This window comes from Spodoptera frugiperda, chromosome 19 (genome assembly GCF_023101765.2).
Source record: "Spodoptera frugiperda isolate SF20-4 chromosome 19, AGI-APGP_CSIRO_Sfru_2.0, whole genome shotgun sequence".
Classification (NCBI taxonomy): Eukaryota; Metazoa; Arthropoda; class Insecta; order Lepidoptera; family Noctuidae; genus Spodoptera; species Spodoptera frugiperda.
The window spans coordinates 3,283,582-3,301,060 of NC_064230.1; the positions used below are offsets into that span (position 1 = coordinate 3,283,582).

The window sequence follows — 17,479 nt, forward strand, 5'->3', positions numbered from 1 at the left end:
CTCAGAAGGAGTTATGACTTCTTCGAGTCGTCATGTATGTATGTATGTATGTATGTATGTATGTATGTATGTATGTATGTATGTATGTATGTATGTATGTATGTATGTATAATTGTTTGGCACGCTCTGCAGCCTAAACGGCTTGATGGATTTTGACTTGAGAGGTGTCGTTAGATTCGTATTTACTGTGAGAGTGACACTGGGTATATCAAAATAATAAAAAAACAAAATGGCGGATTTTTGGCGCCAAATTCGAATATTTCTCACTCTCTAGCCTAAACTACTTGATGGATTTTGACTTGAGAGGTGTCGTTAGATTCGTATTTACTGTGAGAGTGACACTGGATATATCAAAATAATAAAAAAACAAAATGGCGGATTTTTGGCGCCAAATTCTAATATTTCTCACTCTCTAACCTGAACGACTCGATGGATTTCCGCTCGATAGGGGTCGTTTGATTCGTATTTACTGTGAAAGTGACACTAGATATATCAAATTAAAAAAATAATAAAACTAAAAATAAATAAATAAAAAAGGTAATTTAAAAAACTAAAAAACCCGACTGCGTTTCTTTATAATATTAAAATGAAAAAAACCCTAAAACAAGAAAGTCAACGTAAAATTTAAGCAGTCGGGACCCATTCTAGAAAGCCAGCCGTATGTGCCCTCACAAAGTCTTTATATATAGAATGGGTCCCGACTGCTTAAATTTTACGTTGACTTTCTTGTTTTAGGGTTTTTTCATTTTAATATTATAAAGAAACGCAGTCGGGTTTTTTAGTTTTTTAAATTACCTTTTTTATTTTTAAAGCTGGACTCATGTTGGTTGAACTTCCTCGTCGTCACGCCTTTTAACCCCGAAGGGGTAGGTAGTGGTGCACATTATGGCACGTAATGCCGCTGTACAATGTACACTCACTTTTCACTATTTGTGTATGTCCCATGTAGTGGGGGGTGAGCCTATTGCCATATACTGGGCACAATTCCAGACTCTATGCTACTACTGAGAAATTTTCAAAAAACTGAAAAAAGCTCGGCAATACTTTGCCCAACCCAGGAACCCAACTTCTATCTGGCAATCGCACTTGCGACCACTTGACTAACGCAACGAGACAGTCTTGAACTTTCCATGTTGACTTTTTAACATTGGACGCTATCATACTGTGGTCTAATCTATGTGACCGACTCTGACTACTGCACAATGTACGAAGGCCCAAAGGCTCCAAGGATTCATTGAAAATGCCTAATAAAAAATATATTTTAAAGATGACTAGGACTGCCTCGTTAGTCGAGTTGTTGCAAGTGTAGAATAAATATGTTTTCAGTACACTAAAAACCACCTCGTTCCTACTCCTGCTTGTCGAGCCGAAGCCCCAGGAAACCCGCTAAGTAGTCCGCAGCCTAATCCGGAGCAGCACAGATTAGGCATCAGCCCTACTGGGCCCCGTCTGTTGTGGTCTGATGGCCTTAACTTGTCTTGGCTGTTATCTATCTAATTTGGTCGAGTAATTTTGGAGTTGTGTGCTTACATTGATTTCGGTGATTTCTTTATTTTATATGATCAATACATTAAAATAATAATTTCAATAAATTATTCATTATTTGCTTATAAATTAATTATTATATTATCGGCTTACTCACGTAACTGTTTGACAAGGAACTTGACTAGTTTCAAGCCATGCTAGAGGCTCATATTCATGAACAGCATTTCGCGACACAACGCGGCGTTTGTCGCGCTGCTACTCAGTAGCAGTCGTGTGAATATGAGCGAAATGTATGTAAGCGCAAAACTCCAAAACTACTCGACCAAATTAGATAGAACAAGGTTTGTATGAAAGAATGATTCGACAATTTCTAAAGGAAATAGCACCCGACGGAACGAGCTGGGTGTAAACAAATAAAACATGTTGTAAAACTTAAATAATCGTTTTATTCGATTAAAATTACATAAAGTAATATTCAGCCTTATATATTATCTTATGTGTTAACCTAGTAAATATATAATTATTCATTTATAGTACTGTACAAAGATTTTAACATAATGTAGCCTATGTCAATTAATAAAGTGATCAAATAAAAAAAAACGGTGAATGCTAAGAGAGTGACAGTACACAGCTGTAACTACTGCGCGTAGCAAGCTGTGTGACATGTAGCGCGCTGTAGGTAAACGTCCACAGGCCCGCATCGTACGCATCGCACGCAACGGATTTTAGTTTGTCTTGTATAGAAACTCATACAACTGCGTCCACTGATCCGCATCGTACGGACCGCATCATCAGCAATGCCTACATGCGATGCGTACTGATGACGTCATACGGAATGCGTACGATGCGTACGATGCGGGCCTGTGGACGCTTACCTTAAGAGTGATGAGAGAAGATTTACAGACATTCCTACAAAAAAGATTTTTTTATGAGCAGCCGTAAACTACATAATCATACAAGAAATATGAGCATGTAACTCTATGTTGGGCAAACATCACATCTCTTCAGAAAGAGAAACAGATTGGTGGCTATAGAATAGACTTACAGAATTGTAAGTTCAAGTATTCTTTCAAACAATATGACTGCACGGTTGGCCCGGCTACTGCGAATCGTGTAGCGGTTTCAATTCCCGCACGGAGCAACTCTTTGTGTGATCCACAAATTGTTGTTTCGGATTTACAATGATTAAATTACGATTTACAATTTGACATTTGACAATCTTATACACAATAATTTCATACAAATAAAAAAAAACACTGTTATAAAGGTGCGTCTACATCCAGCAAGATTAGACGCACATTTCGCAAGTTGCTCGCGAGCTGCGGCGTATTTGTTGAATGTGGACGCACCATAACATTCAATTTATAATAATTACAATAACCAACCTTACCTGATGCGAAATAAAAACGTTTTCACGTTGTTAAGTAGATCTATGTACATTTAGCCAAATTATTTAGCATGCTGTACGGCGCTCTGATTGGTTGATTTATTCGAGCCGGCCAATCAGAGCTCCGAACGCGCTCTTTTCGATTACTTTAAACGTAAAGTAAGAGTATTGGTAAGAAAATAAAGATTGATTCAGTACAGAGACAGTAACCATTGGTCGGCTACTGAGTCCACGAATGGTTACAGAAGATATGGCTTCGTTACAAAGCGTACAATTTAGTACAACAACAGCTACTGTCTCTGTACTGAATCTATCTATATTTTCTTACCTGCATACTAAATAACTTGGCTGATTGTAGATTTCTTTTACGAAACATAATTAGATTTATGCCTTATTTGACGTCATATTTTTTTGCAAATATTCGTTGACATTTTAGAAAGATCTAAGTTCATTTGATGAAGTAAAAATACATCATCCGTTAGGTAGTATAGGTCAATGAAAAAATACATTGTTTTTAAGTAAATATAAATAAAAATAAACATTTTATAGTATGTTAAAACAGTGAATGCCATTGCTATAGAAAACCAAACAGAGTGATATGGTGGTGTTTTTTCTCTATTAAGTAATAGGATTCTAATATGAAAACAATATTATATTTTATTTTTATAATCTAATTATAAGGAGATACTTTTTTTAATGGAAAGCTTTAAAGTAGGGGCAAAGAGACTTGTGTAAAACAAAGTATATTTTCATAGAAAAAAAAGTTATATTGATTTCGAAATATACGCTTCACCGTGTTTACAGGGGATCCGACTCGAAAAGCAGGAGTAAAAACGGGGTGGTTTTTAGTCATTAAGAGTTTGACACTCCCTCTCATCTCGCCCAAGACAGGGGAAGCCACTGCATGATTTTACTCCTTAAAAAAGTATGTTCTTAGTGTGATCCGTATGTATGTCTGTGCGCGGTTATCTCGCGTTTGCCTGAACCGATTTTGATGCGGGTTTCAGCATAGTATTTTTCAGACTTAGGAGAAGGCTCTATAGATATCAGTTACGTGACTTAAAAAAATGGAGGCGATGAAGATTATTGAAGGCGGTCCCCCTTTTAAACAAAAAAAAAGGTTTATTTTAAACTGCCATCTACTACACGCATGTTAAGCGTGGAGATTATGGTATAGGAAACACGTTTGATATAAATTATCCCCCTCCTCAAAATACTTCTCCCCCCCCCCTCCAAAGCCTTCCATTAAAAAAGCAAACCCTTTGCATTGATTTCAATACTTTTTTTCCATGTACATTTATATCATCACATTTCCCCAATCGATTTTCAATCTTATCCTTTTAAAACAGAGTTGAATATTGATGAGTTCTATTGTTACATGATGTGCTAGTATCTGTATAATATTTATAGGTACTTTCTAGGAACCTAGACCAGAGGGCTTAGAACGAGTTTGCTTAACGTTGAACGAAAACGAAACGAGAGCGCGTTCGGCGCTCTTAGGGTCCATCGATGCCACCGATCGTCATTAATCGATTGGTGTGGCACCTTAAATTGATCGACGTATACCAGTCGCCTAACCAATCGATCGATTGCCAGTCGATCGACATCGACCGATTCATTCCACCATCGATCGACGATCGCTCGATTGGTGTGGTCCTAATTGGTTGGTTCATTCAAGCCGGCCAATCAGAGCGCCGAACGCGCTCTCGTTTCGATTACTTTAAACGTAAAGGAAACTCGTACTAAGGATACGGACAGTGCCGGCGTTAGGGGGGGCGACATGGGCCGATGGCCCAGGGCGACAAAGTCTAGGGGGCGCCAATAAAATGAAAAACTACTACTAACACTTGATATTGCTTCCCTCAAGTGGGCGCCACAATATTTTCGCCCAGGGTGTCAGTGGCCCTTACGCCGGCACTGGATACGGATAATTACATGGTAAGTCAAATGTCAAATAAACATAGTCCACTATGTTTATTTTTTTCAAAATATTGTATTACTGGCCAGTGTATTTTAGTTGGTGATCGACAACCATGAAACTAGTACAAAGAGGAGATGCCATAATGCTATTGTGCACTTTTTATGGTATAAGCCGGTAAACGAGCAGACGTATCACCTGATGGTAAGCAATCGCCGCCGCCCATGGACACCCAAAACACCAGAGGCGTTACAAGTGCGTTGCCGGCTTTTTGGGGGTTAGGAATTTAAGGGTTGTTGAGGAATGGGAAGATTGGGAAGGGGGGTTATTGGGCAAATGGTAACCTGACTCTCCCACACTTAATACTTTGATAAGTTAAATGGGTCCTGCCCAATGATATTTTAAGTAAAAAGGACATCTCTTTGTATTTGCTTCATGTCGACAATAGATAGTTTAACAGATGCTCGGACTCTACCCTTTTTTTGTGTGTGGAAAATCATACTATCACGGGAGAACCTCGCGACCTGGAGCTGCGGACTACCTAGCAAGTTACCAGGCTTCCGGCTCGAAAAGCAGGAGTAAGAATGGGTGTGGTTAGTAACATGGAAAACTTTGGGTACATATATACGACTTCTCTCGCCTTGGGTGAGGAAAGACTCAGCATCAGACTCTTACTGACTAAACACCACATCGTTTCTACTCCTGCTTCGAGCCGCAGCCTCGGTAACCTACTAATCCGTTCACAGCTGCAGTGGAGTAAACCAATAACAATCTGACACTCCCTCATGTTTCAACCAGGTCGGGAGAAAAGATTATTTAGATTTTTTCCCACACAAAAAAAAGGTCTCTAATTCAAAAGTGGTAGAGCAGTATCGGTCAAACTATACATTGCATTAATGTGAAACTGGCATTATTTATTCAACTGTAGTTCTATCTCAAAATCAACTAGTTACTGGATCATTTTGTTGTTATTCAAACTGTTAGTTATTTTATTGCAATGAATTAACATTTATTGTGAGCTTTATTGCTGATTTTATGGTAATCTAATAAGACTAGTATATTAATGAGGAAGCACGCAACGTCACGCCTTTTATCCCCGAAGGAATCGGTAGAGGTGTACATTATGGCACGTAATGCCACTGTACAATGTACACCCACTACACAATTTATGCTGTAAGTCCCATGTAAGAAGTGGTGACCCTATAACTGAGAAATATTCGAAAAACCGAAAAAAGCCCAGCAGTAAATCGAACAAATTGTCATTCTGGGTCTGGGTGTCATGTGTATGTGAACTTGTATGTTTGTAAACGCATCCACGACACAGGAGAAAATCCTAGTATAGGGATGCATTGAAAAGTGTAAAATTGAGTACCTAGAATAGTCTTATTAGCATTTATAAAATTAGTATTAATTTTCACACATCTCTTTCCAATAAGAATACAGATGGTTTCTCATCATCCTACTAATATTATGATTATGCAAAAGTTTGTTTGTTTGTTTGTTAGTCCTTCAGTACAAAACAAGAGAAGGCATCATGAAATAGGGGTAGATTATGGTCTGACATAACACATAGTTATGCCACTTTTAATCCGAACACAGGCCAAACCGCTGGCAGAAGCTTGTCATTCATGAAACAACAACAAAATGATCCATAACTCTAGTTTCACGAACAAAACATAACATTATTGATATAAATCTCATTGTAACCTACGTTAATACGATACCGGTGGTACGTGCGGCATCATGGTTGTGTATACGCACTGATTGTCAACCGGTTTCATCACCTGTTGCATAGGTTGGTGTTGCATGATATTCGGGATCTGCGGTTGAGGCTGCGGCGGCTGGGGCTGCTGTTCCGGAGGCTTCTTATTCTTCTTCTCACACTTCTTAAACTTAATACCGAGCTTGTTTAGTAATATTAATCTTAAAGACTCCTTACCTCCTCGGTAGTTCAATTCAACTTTAGCGGCGTTGAGGATTTTTCCAAGTGTTGGAACCTCTTTTCTGACTGAGTAACTGTTCACTATACCTCTTAGAGCGCATAGCTGGAAGTAATCAAGTTGAACTTTTGTTTTTCGAACCCTTTTCTTCTTAGGGCCAGCGATTTTCGTCTGTGTTGCTTCAGCTTTCAAACCGTCGCGTTTTATTCTTTTAATCGTGCTTTCAGAGAGTCCTGTAGCCGCACACGCTCTTTTAACAACATTCTCTACTGGGTACGCGTATCCTCTGTTCTGTTTTTCACTCTCAAAGAACTTTATTACCTTAAAAATAATCTCCCTAGCTTGCCCCTCGATAGCTTCCTTCTTTTTCTTATCGATTTTCGGTTTTCTCTCAACAAGATGCTGTTGTTGCGGTTCTGGTGGGTTTACCTGGGGCTGGGGCTGCTGTACATGGTTCTGTTGAGACTCTGGGGGCGCCGGCTGGTGCATTATAACAGCATTCACCACGGGAACTTCATAAACATTGACGTTTATGTTCATTTTCGTTATAAGCAATTTACGCGTTTCTCCAGATATATTTGTGTGTTCTTCATGAATGTAACGCTGCTTTGTGGTTTTGGATACCAGAAAATCTTGTTTTCGTGTTTATTTACGAATTATACACAATAGAAACAATAAAATTAATGATACAGTAGCCATAGGCCATTATTTAGGTAGGTGTCATAGACAAAATTGTTTTGTTTCCTAAACTTTCCTCATAGCTTGTTTTGGGATGTCAGCCTCAACGTACAGTTTCCATAAAAACGGTTCAGTTTTTTTTTTAGTTTGACTCATTTTGATGATCAATACAATGTTATCAAAACTTTTGACTTGCACAAATATTTAAATTTTAATAAAAATTTCATATAAAAATACGTTTGTATTTATAATTTTATAAATTTCAAAATAAATACTAAAGTAATTTCCGATTTTAATGGGTAATTTATTATCGTATACCATAGACAAAACAAGAACTAACACTTCTTTGACATCTAGTCTGGTGCTACAAACGTTAAAAAAATTCCCTATGTGAGGATACATTTTACCCATAATTAGAACATGAATAAATTCTCACAGTCAACACAAAACATGTAAAGAATGTGAAATAATATTAAAAACATTTTGTGATACTTCAAAGACCGATTTGCTAAGATAGTAGATAAAATTTTCAAATACTAATATGTCTGTAGGGTGATTCTATAAGAGTTACAGCAACACTTCTATTAATTTGTCATTTGATTTTTGATTTGTTTTGCATACAAATTGTAAACTTTACGATTTTTTATATTTTCACTATAATTTAAGTAATAAAAATGGATGATAGCCCAGAATTAGAGCTAAAAAAGCTCTGCTGTACCTGTTTAAGCAGAAATCGGAAGCTATTTCAGTTATGTAGATTACCCGATGGAATAAATAATTTATATTCGCTATTATCTTACGATTCTGAGGCTTACAGAGTGAGTAAATACTTTATGAATAAATAAATTATACATACATAACTTCACACTTGTCTCCCATGGGGTACAGCAGAGACTATGTAACGCCAATTCAGGTCCTACGAATCTTACATATCTCTTTCGCTTCTAAGTAAATAATAAATAATAAAAATCTTTATTTTCTCAAATTTCTTTACAATTACACATCTTTATAGTGATAAATTATAGTTATTTTAATTCCAATTAGACTTTGATTTATTAATTGATTTATAAGATACTAGCTGATCCAGCTTCATAACACCTCAAAATTGATTTTTCGCACCTTTTAAACCTTTCCTGGAAAAAGAAATAATTCAAGACAAAAATTTTCCAAATCAGTCCAGCTGTACTCAAGTTTTAGGAAGACTAACAAATAATACCTTGAAATAGAAACCAAGTGCATGCAGGTGAAGCCGCTGACAGAAGTTTAATATAAATTCAGTTATTCATTTATAAATAGAACCTCATTGTTGATTTTAAATATCTTTTCTCCCATTTACAGGAAGGTTTCTACAGAGACACAATGAGTTTGTATATTTGCTGGGAGTGTCGAGCTGTCATGAGTCGGATTACGAGGTTTAGACTACAAGCCTGTACAGCATTGAAGCATCTCAGTGACATCGCTGATGGTCGAACTAATGTAAGTAGTTTGTGGACTACTTAGTATATTTTTATAATTAATAACTATTGTAGACATACTAAAGCCCATTAGTGCTTACCAATAACCAAACAATACTATCTCCAACCCGGGAATCTAACCCGAAACGCCTTGCCCGGCAGTCGCACTAGCAACCACTCGGCCAATGAGGCAGTGCCTAAAAGCACACACACCCCTGAAGGGGTTGGCAGAGGTACAGATACAATGTAACACCCATTTTTAAGCAGTTATGTTATGATACCCATAGAATAGGCATGAGCCTAATGAACCTAATCATATTTTTTCCTATCAGGTAATCAAACTTGAAATCTAAGTGCCTGGCAGTCCTACTTTGCTACCATAGTAACACTGAGCCAGACATGTACTAACATAAATAAATTTCTATTTACAGGTAAAGTCAACATGTTTATCCCGCCTCACTAGTCAAAAACTAAACGAAATAGCCGTCACATCAAAATGTATGAACACAGACAATTTCATAAATTTAACAGAAGATTTCATAGATTGCGGCCCAACTACAGATTTACTCATAAAGCATGAATATGATGATGATGACATTCCATTATCCGAACTCAACAACTGGTCAGACCATGATCCAGCAACCGTCAGAGACTGCAAAGATGAACTGTCTATAGCCAATGAAAATGAACTGTCAAAAAGCATAGACAATAAGGATGAACTGTCAAAAACCATAGACCATAAGGATGTACTGTCAAATACCATAGAGCATAAAGATGAACTGTCAAAATGCATAGACAATAAAGATGAACTGTCAAAATGCATAGACAATAAAGATGAACTGTCAAATAATGTGTTGCCAGGTGTGAAAAAGAAGAGAAAGCATGTGAAAAAAAGATTTTCTCTTGTCTCTATTGATGATTCTGAATTGGAGAAGATGAGAAGTGATTGTAGAATGGATGCTGAATATTTGGCGGCTAGTTTTAAGTGTGATAGTTGTATTGAGATATTTGATAGTGAAACTAAAATGAACGAACATAATTCATTACATTTAAAGGTATGCCTTATTTATCCTTACTTTTATGGGATACTAGCTTCTGCCGGCGGCTTCGCCCGCGTTTCCGTTGGATGAAAAGTATCCTATCACTCAAGTCAGCTCATAGCCTGACTCTATAAGAAATTTTATCAAAATCCGTTCAGTAGTTTCAGCGTGATTGACGAACAAACAAACTTTCACGTTTATAATTTTAGTGTGATGTAGGTAAATGACCAGATAGATCACTTGATGGTAAGCAATCACCGCCCCCATGGACACCCACTATACTAGAGGAGTGCTGAAGCATGACTCTTCCATTGCACGGTTGGCGCACTAGCTGGGCAATCGTCTGCTATCCAACGTGTCACGGATTCGATTCCCGCACAGAACAACTCTTTGTGTGATCCACAAATTATTGTTTCGGGTCTGGGTGTCATGCGTATGTGAACTTGTATGTTTGTAAACGCATCGACGACACAGGAGAAAATCCAAGAGTGGGGCAAAGTTAGTTAGTTTAAAAAGTTTCTTTTTAATATCTTTTTCGCTTTCAGAAACCAAATCACTCACAATGCGATGTTTGCCTCGTCTACACATCTACGTCATCGTACACACGCCATAGACAAGAACACTACCATAGACACGACTGTAAGTTGTGTAAATACACAAGTTTGAATGAGAAAGCTATTTCTGTACATTTGGAAACTAAACATGAGATTAAAGAATATTCTAATAAGAAAACTAAAACGGTGAGTAGTCTTATTTTATAAGATAGGTTGGTAAACGAGCTGGAAGATCACCTGATGGTAAGCAATCGCCGCCGCCGATGGATATCCGAAACACCAGTGACTTTTTGGAGGGTGGATAAAGTGATTAAACTACTTGGTGACTTCACTTGGTCAATACCTCTAAAGTAGCGACAGTAGGATATTTTTTTTTTTCATGGGACTAGCCCGCCACAACCTTCCATACCGCTGTAACTCCTGTGCACCAGGATCTACAGTAGATACAACCACGAAAACACCGGAACACTGAAGTCCGGCGCGTCCCAGGGACATGAATGACTGTCTTGGATCCCGCAACGAAATAAATCAGAAGATGTTATTAGAGGAGAAAAAAAAGAAACTACCCAGTCCTTAGCAATTGTTTTTGGAACAAAATCGTCACTAAAGAAAAGTTTAAGTAATCATTGAAAGACTGAGTACGGCAGTTATTTTATAAGATACGTTGGCAAACGATTTACTGGGACTCCGCCTTGAAAAGCAGGAGTAGGAACGGGGTAGTTTTTAGTCAGTAAGAGTCCCACACCCTCTCTCCCATCGTCTAAGGCGGGAGAAGACAGTGGATGATTCCCCCCCTCCATAAAAATAATAATAAAAGAGCATGCAACATATGATGACCTTAATGTTTTTTTTTCTTGCAGAATAAAGTGACATTGAAAGAAGACTCAACGACTACAAAACTAAAAGACCCGTCTTTAGAATACAAGTGTGATGAATGTGATCAATATTTTGGGTAAGTAATTTTGCCTATTCAACGTCAACAGACGAGAGAGATTGTGACGATCCCAGCCACCGTAAGTGCGGGCCTGCGGTCGGCGAGCAAGGGTAGCTCGCCGCCCGAACAGAACCAGACCCGTGCGTGCGGCGCCGAGCTTCCACGCGCGCCTCAAAGAGCCCGACCACCACAGATGGGGCCCAGTAGGGCTGATGCCCGATCCGGAGCTGCGGACAACGTAACAGGTTGCCGGGGCTCCGGCTCAAAGCAGGAGAAGGAACGGGGTGGTTTTTAGTCAGTAAGAGTCTGACACTCCCTCTCGCCTCGCCCAAGGCGGGAGAAGTCATTGGATGATTTTCCCCCTCCAAAAAAAGGCCCAGAAGGAGATGGCGGGACGAACTTGACACCTACGATAAGGAGTTGCCTCAGAAAGCTCTGCACAGAGAGGAGTGGAAGAAGGGTAGGGAGGCCTTTGGCCCGCAGTGGGACGATGACGGCTAAAAATTAATAAATAAATGATCAATAATATTTATTTCTGTAAATAGGTTATAAAATAACACTTTTACCCGTCAATATTTCAAATAGCTAGATGAGGCCGGCATTTCCTATCTGACTACTCTGAGAAGAAATGCCGAAACAAACTCAGAGGTCTTAGTCTCTTTTAAAGTCCAGACAATGAAATATAGGATAATGTGAGAAGGAAGAAGGGTAGTTAGGCCTTTGCCTTGCAGTGGGACGAACACGGCTAAAAATTTATAAATAAATTTTGTATTGGGACAAGCCCGCCACAACCTTCCATACCGCTGTAACTCCTATGCACCAGGATCTACAGTAGATACAACCATGAAAACACCGGAACACTGAAGTCCGGCGCGTCTCAGGGACATTACGCGCGCGCGTTTTCGCATGATCAGCTAAGATTCTAAAATACTTACCTAGTTACTAGTCCTCCGATAATGCGGCCACGGGCGCATCGCCTCGTGAAATTTTGTTATTGTAATAAAAATAAAACTAATGAGTATACAACAAAAGTTTCTTCGGGAAAGTTGTTTGTAATCATGAGTACAATCACGTGTTTAAATATCGTTCACTAATTACCAGTCACCCTATATACAAACTTTCGCCTATATAATATTAAAAGGATTTTAACTTTCAGAAATAAGAGTGCGCGATGGAAACATGTACAGAAATGCCACAGGGAGGGATTCGAATGCGCGACCTGCGGGCAACGGTTCCCATTTAAAAATAATCTTAGAAGACATGAGCAGTAAGTATCAAAATTGATTGGCAAAATGTTAAAAGTATTGTACCCCGTCATGGGTATGAATATTAAAAATCTATTTAGTCCGTCAGTTAGGTAATGAAAAAATATTAGACGCGTATTTTGTCAGGTCTTAATATCCCTAAAGCCTTCTCCTAAATCTTAAAAATACGGTGCTGAAAACGGCATCAAAATTGGTTCAGTCAAACTTGCTTGCTTTTTTTTTGAGGGGGGAAAATCATCCAATGACTTCTCTCGCCTTAGGCGAGAGGGGGTGTCAGATTCTTACTGACTAAAAACCACCCCGTTCCTACTGCTTTTCGAGCCGGAGCTCCGGTAAACCCGCTAGGTAGTCCGCAGCTCCGGATCAGGCATCAGCGCTACTGGGCCCCATCTGCGGTGGTCTGATGGCTCTTTGAGGCGCGCGCGGAACGCGACGCGCCGAAACTTCCTTGCTTGGCTTAATATTGTCGCGCGAACTGGACGCGGTGCCGTCACATTTTTATTTATAACTAGCTGTCCCGGCAAACTTCGTACTGCCTCAAACATTTTGTCCTCACCTTTTAAACCTTCCCTGGACTTCCACAAATAATTCTAGACCAAAATTTGCCAATTCGGTCCAGCTGTGCTTGAGTTTTAGCGAGACCAACGAACAGCAATTGATTTTTATATATAGAGATGTCGGAAACAGAAACAAAACGAAACGATCCAATGTACGCGTCCACAGGCCCGCATCGTACGCATCGCACGCAACGGATTTTAGTTTGTCTTGTATAGAAACTCATACAACTGCGTCCACTGATCCGCATGGTACGGACCGCATCATCGGCAATGTCTACATGCGATGCGTGCTGATGACGTCATACGGAATGCGTACGATGCGGGTCTGTGCACGCTTACTTTAAGTCGACTACCCCATAACCAAATTATATACAATGTGATAGGGGTAAGACTTCTAACCCATTAAGGCTGAGTACTACATTTAATTTTATCGACAAAAAAATAAAATATTGAAAAATTGCGATTTTTTCGGTAAAATTAATTCAGAAATAATTTTTTTCTCACCAAACATTATCAAACATGAAACAAGTAATGATTTAGTTAGCCAAGGTTATTAGCTACCGTTTGTCGTTTTTTTTGTTTCTACAACGCATACAACCTTTGATATCACATAAAGTAAAAAAAATAAATTAAAATAGCCATAATTTTTAGGGGGAAAGGGTTCAACACCCCATATAATTTTTTTTGTCGATAAAATTAGATGTAGTACTCAGCCTTAACGGGTTAGAAGTCTCACCCCTATCACATTGTATACATATATCATGTTTAAAACAATTTTCAGGCGCCACAAATCCCCGCCACCTCGCGAAGAATGCGAGATCTGCCACAAGATGATCAGGATATCTTTAAAAGCGAACCACGCGAAGATACACACTGAACGGCCGCGGTACAGATGTGAACAATGCGACAAGACGTTTGTGAGTCGCGAGTCTTACGAGAATCATTTGAAGTATTCCATGGCGCATGCTAAAGTGGATCTGTTGAAGTGAGTTCGTGTCTCTTGTCATCTATTTGAAACAAAAAATATGCAAAATTATTTAAGAGCCATCTATTAATGACGTCACTCGTTAAGGGGGAGGGGGGTCGACGAAGTGTGACTTTATGTGACGAGGGGGTGGGAGGGGGTCTTAAATTTAGTGACATCACATTCCAATTATTGTAATTTAACTGTTATCTTATGTTAGTTATACTAAAAAATATTTTTAATTGAAATAACACAAATTTCGGAACTGCTTTTTGAATTAAATAATTATTTCTAGATGTACTTAATATTATAAAATGTGACGGCACACTAGAGAGGGGGTGGTCTCAGAAATGTGACCAATTGTGACAAGGACGGGGTGAGTGTCAAAAATCGTATGACGTGATTTATGGATGGCCCCTTATTTCAAATAAACCAGGAAGGCACTTTAACGTCAAAGCAAATATTACAATATTAAAAGAGCAAAATATCTGTCTGTCGGTCAGTCCCCTAGTTGCTCTATTTGCTCGTTCCAAAGTGTAGATTCCTATGGAGAAGAACGAGCAAGAAACTCCATAGGTTACCGGAGGCTCAATTACCCCCTTTCAATCCCCGATTCCCCAACAACCCTCAAATTCCTAACTCCCAAAAGCCAACAACACACTCTAGTGTTTCAAGTGTCCATGGGCGGCGGCGATTGTTTACCATCAGGTGATCCATCTGCTCGTTTACCGGCTTATACCATACAAAATCTGATCGGAGCCGCGGACTACCTAGCGGGTTTACCGGGGCTCCGGTTCGAAAAGCAGGAGTAGGAACGGGGTGGTTTTTAGTCAGTAAGAGTCTGACACTCCCTCTCGCCTCGCCTAAGGCGAAAGAAGTCATTGGATGATTCCCCCCCCCCCCTCAAAAACAAAAAAAAGTGTTGTTTCATACCCCGTTATCATCTCTATTATATTGTTTCAGATACAAATGTAGTATGTGTGAGAAGGGGTATAGGTCTCGCAATGAGCTGAGGGACCACGTCAACTACCAACATATGGGGAAGACGCAGCATAAATGTCCCATCTGTGAAAAGGTGAGTGACATAATTACACACACGCACACATCGTCACGTCTTGTTTCCCCGAAGGGGGTAGGCAGAGGTGCTCATGTAATGCCGCTATCCAATATACACCCAATTTTCACCATTTGTGTTATAAGTCCCATGCCCCCACACACTTCCAGACTCCGTGCTACTACTGAGAAATTTTCGAAAATCCGAAAATAACCCAGTATTTCTTTGCGCGACCCGGGAATCGAACCCGAGACCACTTGTTCAGCAGTCGCACTTACGACCACTCGACTAACGAGGCAGTCTGACATAATAATTACGTTATTTTATTAAAATACTAGTTACTTCCGCGCGGTTTCACCCGCTCTGCTTGTCACCTATTGAATCGACGTGAAACAAAGCTTGCATTGTGTTTCGTTGTGTGAGTAAGGTTACCGGAGGCCCAATTACTCCCCCCACCCCCTTCCCAATCTACCCAAGCCCCAATTCCCCAACAATCCTTAAATTTCTCACCCCAAAAGGTCGGCAACGTATTTGTAACGCCTCCGGTGTTTCGGATATTCATGGGCGGCTACGATTGCTTACCATCAGGTGACCCGTCTGCTCCTTTACCGGCTTATACCATAAAAAAGAGCTGCTTCCGCCCTAGTTTGTTGGCTCGGCGTAGGCGTTACAAGTGCGTTGTCTCTTGGGGGTTAAGAATTTAAGGGTTTTTTTTTGGAGAATCAGGGATTAGGAAGGCGTAATTGGCGTAATAGGTGTAATTGGGTATCCCGTAACCTCACTCACACAACGCAAGCGTTGTTTCACGTCGGTTTCCTGCTCGGCCGTGGTATCACTCCAGTCGAGTCGGCCCAGCAGTGCCGAAGCATGACTCTCCCACACTTAAAATGTAGTTTATTTATGTCCATTTATAATTTACAGGCTCTAGCCACAAGGCGTTGTATCACGCGACACGTCAAGCGCGCTCACGAAGGTATCAAAGAAAATGTTCGGGACAAAATGTGTCAGACTTGCGGGAAGGCTTTTACGGTGAGTTTTATAACTACTAGCCCGGCAAACTTCGTACTGCCTCAAACACCTTTTAAGCCTTCTATCCATCCTTTTATCCATCTAAATTGAATAACATCAACACAACATGATACACACACCAAAATAATATATTTTTAAATTTGTGTCAGCTGGACCGATTGTGACGGGATTTTTATTGGCAGGTGGCTGATATACTAAAGAGTAACTTAGGTTACTTTTATTCGTCACAAAGTCCGTATCTAATCCACGCGAGCGAAGCTGCGAGTATCAGCTAGTCAACTAACAACATACATGTCGTCACGCCTTTAATCCCCGAAGGGGTAGGCAGAGGTGCAAATAATGACACGTAATGCCATTGTCTACACCCACTTTTCACAATTTATGTTATAAGTCCCATGTAATAGGTGGTGAGACTATTGCCATATACTGGGTACAATTCCAAACTCCGTGCTACCCCTGAGAAATTTTCGAAAAACCGAAAAAAGTCAACTAACAAATTATTATATTTTCTTTTTCAGCACAAGAAGAGTCTAATTGAACACGAACTGATTCACTCAGGCGCCCGCCCGCTCTGGTGTGAGCTATGTGGCTCTACGTTCAGACAGAGTGCGTCTCTATATACACATAGAAAGAGAGTGCATCGACTACATACTGCGAGGAAAACTGCTACTCTGTTACATACTTGAGTTTTTGTTATATAAGTTTTAAAACTGACATGGTCACTAACACTAGTATTAGAACTTGAAAAGTGGGTGTACATTGTATAGCGGCATTACGTGTCGCAATGTGCACCTCTGCTTACCTCTTCGGCGATAAAAGGCGTGACTATTGGTTACTTTTTGTGAAAAAGATAAATAAACAAATGTAGGTTTATTTACATGGATTTTCTAGTCATTGTAATTATGTAAAATATATCACATTAAAATACTTTAGTCATATAGTAAGACAGTCTATTTAAAAAAATATTGTTAGAATTTTAAGTCAATTTTATTTATATTTGATTTTGTATTTAGTGATTGTACGAGTATGTACCTATAGGTATTTAATGTATCAGTATTTTAATATATTTAACTTTTATACAGTAAAATTGGGTTTTATTCATCTAGTCATTTAAGAGATTGACGTATGTATAAAAGAGTTACATTGTAACCTATTTGCAAAAATAAATATCATTTATTATTTATTTACTAGAACCACGCATGTGTGACGACAGGCTGTTT

At 39.3% G+C, this 17,479-nt stretch overlaps 2 protein-coding genes and 2 long non-coding RNA genes across 4 annotated transcripts in view; 2 read left to right on the forward strand and 2 right to left on the reverse strand.

Moving 5' to 3' along the window:
• LOC126911887 (uncharacterized) overlaps window positions 1-16,094 on the reverse strand; it is a 94,872-nt gene extending 78,778 nt beyond the window's left edge. The window contains exon 1 of the long non-coding RNA XR_007706400.1: window positions 16,008-16,094. This is a non-coding gene — a long non-coding RNA (uncharacterized LOC126911887). The remainder of the gene's footprint in view (window positions 1-16,007) is intronic.
• On the forward strand, window positions 62-372 carry LOC126911888 (uncharacterized). Its single transcript, XR_007706401.1, has 2 exons — window positions 62-164; window positions 307-372. It is a non-coding gene; the product is annotated as an uncharacterized LOC126911888 (long non-coding RNA).
• LOC118280943 (uncharacterized) lies at window positions 5,414-7,476 on the reverse strand. The gene has a single exon (XM_035601355.2). The coding sequence runs from the start codon at window positions 7,268-7,270 to the stop codon at window positions 6,503-6,505; it is 768 nt and encodes a 255-aa protein (XP_035457248.2). The 5' UTR covers window positions 7,271-7,476; the 3' UTR covers window positions 5,414-6,502.
• LOC118281128 (zinc finger protein 454-like) lies at window positions 8,015-17,204 on the forward strand. The gene is made up of 10 exons (XM_035601610.2): window positions 8,015-8,226; window positions 8,747-8,884; window positions 9,294-9,917; window positions 10,448-10,642; window positions 11,317-11,408; window positions 12,547-12,657; window positions 13,994-14,197; window positions 15,140-15,251; window positions 16,152-16,259; window positions 16,778-17,204. The coding sequence occupies exons 1-10, from the start codon at window positions 8,083-8,085 to the stop codon at window positions 16,943-16,945; spliced, it is 1,896 nt and encodes a 631-aa protein (XP_035457503.2). The 5' UTR covers window positions 8,015-8,082; the 3' UTR covers window positions 16,946-17,204.
• The last annotated feature ends 275 nt before the right edge of the window (window positions 17,205-17,479 follow it).

Coding starts and splice junctions, on each gene's coding strand:
- LOC118280943 (XM_035601355.2), bottom strand. CDS start 7,270: ATGAACATAAACGTCAATGTTTATGAAGTTCCCGTGGTGAATGCTGTT.
- LOC118281128 (XM_035601610.2), top strand. CDS start 8,083: ATGGATGATAGCCCAGAATTAGAGCTAAAAAAGCTCTGCTGTACCTGT. Junction 10,643..11,316: donor CTAATAAGAAAACTAAAACG/GTGAGTAGTCTT, acceptor TTTTTCTTGCAG/AATAAAGTGACATTGAAAGA. Junction 16,260..16,777: donor CTTGCGGGAAGGCTTTTACG/GTGAGTTTTATA, acceptor TTTCTTTTTCAG/CACAAGAAGAGTCTAATTGA.